Source organism: Octodon degus, unplaced genomic scaffold (assembly GCF_000260255.1).
Source record: "Octodon degus isolate 3935 unplaced genomic scaffold, OctDeg1.0 scaffold00077, whole genome shotgun sequence".
NCBI lineage: Eukaryota > Metazoa > Chordata > Mammalia > Rodentia > Octodontidae > Octodon > Octodon degus.
Genome location: NW_004524653.1, coordinates 5,928,492 through 5,933,605, shown reverse-complemented (window position 1 = coordinate 5,933,605; position 5,114 = coordinate 5,928,492). Strand labels below are relative to the sequence as shown.

At 47.0% G+C, this 5,114-nt stretch overlaps 1 protein-coding gene across 3 annotated transcripts in view; it reads right to left on the bottom strand.

Moving 5' to 3' along the window:
* Positions 1-208: 208 nt before the first annotated feature.
* The window catches only part of Zfp64 (ZFP64 zinc finger protein), an 88,371-nt gene continuing 83,465 nt past the window's right edge, over positions 209-5,114 (bottom strand). The window contains exon 5 of one of the 3 annotated variants that reach the window (XM_023720795.1): positions 209-1,421. In XM_023720795.1, the coding sequence (XP_023576563.1) occupies positions 712-1,421 (710 nt within the window). In that variant the 3' untranslated portion in view covers positions 209-711. The remainder of the gene's footprint in view (positions 1,422-5,114) is intronic. The other 2 variants (XM_004636027.2, XM_023720794.1) reach the window with 2 other exon arrangements.

Sequence of the window (5,114 nt, the reverse complement as noted above, 5' to 3'; positions counted from 1 at the left end):
TGCTGTTTCACCATCACACCTCCTAAAACCATGGTCTGGGCTCCCTGGGGCCCTACACCTTCGCCCCCTGAGTACAAGCGCACGATTGGAATTGTGCTGCATTCAAGACCAGGCTGGGACAGCTTTAGCTTGATGTTTGGCGCCACCTGCAGGTCATAATGCATTTCACTTCATTGCAGGACTGCCAGAAAACTTGGAACCCCCTGCCACAACCTGTCTAGAGAGGAATGTTCATCAGTCTGCAGATGAGTTTGCCCTTTTATTATAAAACATAAAGGAAACCACACAAATGTATCACTAATAACCATCTAGGTTAAGAAATAGAACTTTCTCGGTCACTTCCGCAACACGCCCCACTGGACACACAGGAGTTTAACTTGAGATTTCTGTGTTGTCTAACTAAGGCCCCCGCTCCACCAGGGACGATCAGTGGTAAGGTTGGCATCCATGCTAGAGAGGCTCTCCTTACTGGATAGAGCCACACTCAGTGGACCCTGTACTTGAAGGAGCAAGGCAACTTGCCCAGCTAGTCTTGGAGAGAAGACAGAGCCAAGAAGGGGCCCTGCAGTGTCGCTCTGGCCTGTGTCCTTGTGTCATGTCACATCAGCTCCTGGTGCTGGGGGCCTGGAAGGCTGGGCCAGAACTGACAGCCAAAGTCCGCCTTGATGGCCTTGCAGTGGTACCTCCACCCAAGAGCCCACTCTGGCCACACTAGAGGTCATGGCTGGGTTCCAGGGGCACCTCGAGCTGCCCGACAGAGACCAGGGGGCCGAGCTGCACTGGGGCACTGCTTTCAGGAGGGAAGGTGACCAAGTTCGAGTTCTTGCTGTCACTCTGGTCACTGTGCTGCTTCCTGTGGCATCTCAGAGAGTCATCCCTGACGAAGGAGGCACCACACGTCTCGCAGTGGAAAGCCCTCTGGGTCACTATCTTGGTCACATGGTGGGAGCCACTCTCTCTGGGGGCCTCCTTGCCCTGTGGGGCCCTGTTCTCCGTCTTGGCCTCGTCCTTGTGCACCTTGTCAATGTGCTTGGCCAGGCTGCTGGGCCGCTTTGTGTCGAAGCTGCAGAAGTCGCACTTGAAGGGGCGGTCCTTGCAGTGCACCCGGCTGTGCACGCGCAGGGCGGCCGCGCTGGAGCAGGAGTAGCTGCACTCAGAACACTTCTCAGGGTGGTCGGCCTGGTGCAGCCGGCTGTGCTCCAGGAGGTCAGCTCGGTCCCGGCCCTGGAAGGCACAGTGCAGACACTTGAAGGTGTGCTTGATGCGGATGTGTGACTTGAGGTTGGCCTTCATGGTGCAGCGAACATCACAGAACTCACACTTGAAGGGTTTCTCCCCTGAGTGCACAATCATGTGTCTTTTCAAGTCCGAGCTGATTTTGAACTTGGCGCTGCACAGCCAGCACTGGAAGGGGGTGTCCCCTAGTAACGGAAGGTGGGTTTCCATTAGAGCAGGCAGCAAAATGGAGCTCCCCCCAAGCACACAGGGCTATAAGATGGGTGGGTCTTCAGAAATTCAACCATTTGCAATTTCTGGATAATGACAACACTTACTCTTACTGTGGGTGTCAACTCCAATTGCATAGCAACTCAGGAGTACATTTACCCCCGTTTTACAAATGGGGCAATTGAAGGCCAGAGGTGAGGTAGCAGAGATCTGAACTCAGGCCTCATGGCCCTAAAGTTCATTCATATATATATATATATATATATATATATTTTTTTTTTTTTTTTTTTAAATGTAGTTAGTACAGGGTCTACAGGGCCTCACTACACAGATTAGACTTGTAGTGATTCTCCTGTTTTCAGCCTTCCAAGTGCTGGGATCTCAGGCATGTGCCACCACGTCCAGTCTCAATAACTATCTCAGAGTGCCCTGGGGGCGAGGCCAGCATGGCACACCGGGGATCAAACCCTTGTCCCTGCGTCTGCCTAAGCTGGTGCTTTAGTCCGCTGAGCTATCTGGCCGGCCCAAGTTCACATTCTTGATGGCTCTTGAGTGTCAAATATATACTTTCATAATTGACCTCCCAGAATTGAATGTGGGAGGGGTGAGAAGCTACATACAAGTTCTCCAAACACAGCTCAGACCGTGAGCACGCTCACCACAGTCCTCACGCTGCTGTGTCACACCACTTGTGTGGCTTGTATTACTAAAGCCTTTCAGTTTTATGAACTACAGACTTGTTTTGTTGTTTATAAAATTAACACTTGAATATGACAAATAAGGAAAATGCACAGCATCCACTCCAGGATACTTTCTCTGAAGATGCTGCCAAGTATTTTCAGGCATTTTGAGGGGGTTTACTTTGTTGTTAGTGGACCACCAGCAGGGCTGAGTCTCACGTGCCTACAGAATCAGTGGCCTCCTGCAGGCTGGTGCTTGTGATTGCTGCCCTTCTACAATTTTCTTCTGACCTTTTTCTTTTTTGTGGTACTACAGATTGAACTCAGAATCTTGCACATTGCCCAGGTTGGCTTTGAACTTGTGATTGTCCTGCACTTAGCCTCTCAAGTAGCTGGGATTACAGGAATATGCCACTACACCCAGCCAAGTGTTACCTTCTGGACCGAAGGTAGCCTCAGAGCTTAGTCCAGCAGAACATGAAGCTCTTTGAGGACCTCTCCTCTTCTTCATTATGCTAACTTTGTACTTGTTAGGGAGAGCTTCATTTTTACATTTCAGTTTTCAGAAAAGTTCCACTGTGTCCTATGAATTCCTACACATAAAGCATTCTCAGATTTCAATTTTATTTTATTATTATTTTAACTATCTATCTATCTATCTATCTATCTATCTATCTATCTATCTATCTATATGGTGCAGGGTCTGACTACGCAGCTCAGACTCATAGTGATCCTCTTATTTCAGCCTCCCCAGCACTGGGATTACAGGCCTGTGCCACCACGTCTGGTTCTGGGGCTGACATGACATGTAGTACCTGGGGTAGAACCTGGGTCCTTGTGCTTGCTGGGCAGGTGCTTAGACTGCCAAGCTATCTCCCCAGCTTCCTCAGATTTCAATTTTAAAATTAAACTACAACTAATTTATATAAGATCAAATATATGAAACTCTCCAGGGCCAAACTGCACCAGGATCACAGTCACCTCCTTACAGGGCCACTGTCATGCCGTGGGTAGTGGACAGTGCCACTACCATTGATGGCAAATTGTCTTCTTTCCTTTATGCTCACTTGGAGCTGTATTTTAGCTTGCTTCTTGACTGCGGTATGTATTTCTTTTTCTTTTTCTTTTTGTGGTACCGGGGATTGAACTCAGGACCCTTCACTTTCCAGGCAGGCACTTATTCTACTGAGCTATCTCCCCAGCCCCTGCGCTGTATATTTCTTGAAAAAAAGCAAAAAAGATTATCACACAATCTCAGAAGTCATCTAGTCTCTTCTTTAGATAAACTTTCACATGGAATTGTAAATGATGTTCCTTTGAATTTCTTATTTACTTTTCTCTTCAAACATTGTGTCCCACTATCATCCCAATATTTCTCTTTGCCATGATCCCAGGTAATTATACTTAGGTATATCTAAAATATAAAATATGTCATGCCAGATTTTGTTTTCACCTTTGTTTTACTAGAGTGCACGTTCTAATAACTTTAATTATGGTGGCTGGGAATGGCATCATAAGTCCTTGCTGATACTTCAATTCCATACAGGAGATAGTCTGGCTGGGTATAGAATTCTACGTCTGTAGTAGTTTCTCAACTTTGAAGGCACTGTCCCACTGCCTCTCAGAACCAACAGTGTTAGACATCTTTCTAGGTATGGACCACCCTTTTAGCTCACTTCTTCCTGATGGCCATATTGTGAGTACTTTCGTTCATTCTAGCCCCTTACAGTTGTAAAAGCTGTTTGATTTTCTCACTCCTATTTTCTTTCCTTCTAGGCTTAGTAGGAAACCAAAGTTTCAGTTCCTTGTTTTTAGGGCTCTAAAACAATTTTTTTTATAATCTCTGGGAAATTAATTAACTACATAGGTGGCAGCCAATTTTAGTTTGTGCCTCTGTCCCATGTCCTTACAGAGCTCCCTATCTGGATGCAACATTTCTGCCAGGAGACAGATATCAACTAGAATGAAAAATTTTGGTCTATTACCCACCTTTTCTCATTTCCAGGAGTCATTCTTTGTTAGAGTTGGCACATTTCATGCCGCACATTTCCTGTGGATGGCTTACACCCTGTGGTTGGCCATATTTAGCAAGGTAGATAGATCGAAGGAGCAAACACAGATGTCATGCCTGCTACTGAGCCGGCTGAACAGTTTTGCCAACAGGTTCCTGCTTTTCCCTGTGCTTTGGGGCCTTAGCTACTTCCAAGTCCCAGAAAGGGACTAGAAGAGTGGCTCCTACTCCATGTCTGCCTGCATTTGTCTGCCGCAATGCAGCAGTCTATACCCTCATTTTAATGTGTGCATATTCTTTTTTTTTTTCTAATATTTTATTTGGTACAGGGTCTCGACACACAGCTCAGACTCATGGTGATCCTCCTGTCTCAGCCTCCTCAATGCTGGGATTACAGGCATGGGCCACCATGCCCAGCTTCAGGGCTGGCCTAGCATGTGGGACCTGGGATGGAATCTGGGTCCTTGTGCTTGCCAGGCAGGTGTTAGACCACCAAGCTCTCTCCCCAGCCCTCTATATCCTTATCTGCTTACCATCGTTCTGAATTCACTGGAGTGCTCAGCTCATGAGCCTTATTATGAACGTCCCAATCCTCTCACTTTTCCAGGCCACAGTGGGTTCTACCTAGCTGACATTATTTCAGTGAAGTTCCACAAAGAACAGAAAGAAGAGCGTCTAGAGCTAGAAGCTTGCGATTTGCAGTTGCGGTCAAGTGACTTCACTGTATTTTTTTTTTTTTAATTTATTTATTTATGTGTGTGTGTGGGGCAGCTCAGTCCACCAGGGGGTGGGGCTGGCTGGCATGTGGTGCTGGGGGATTGAACCGCGGTCCCTGTGCTTTGCTAAGCTTGTTCTAAGTAGGTGCTTTTGACCACTGAGCCATCTCACCAGCCCCTCAATGTTGGTTCTTATCCAGAACATTGGATAGTACAAGCACAGTTAGAAGTGTTTTTACAAGCTGTATATTCTCTGTCTGT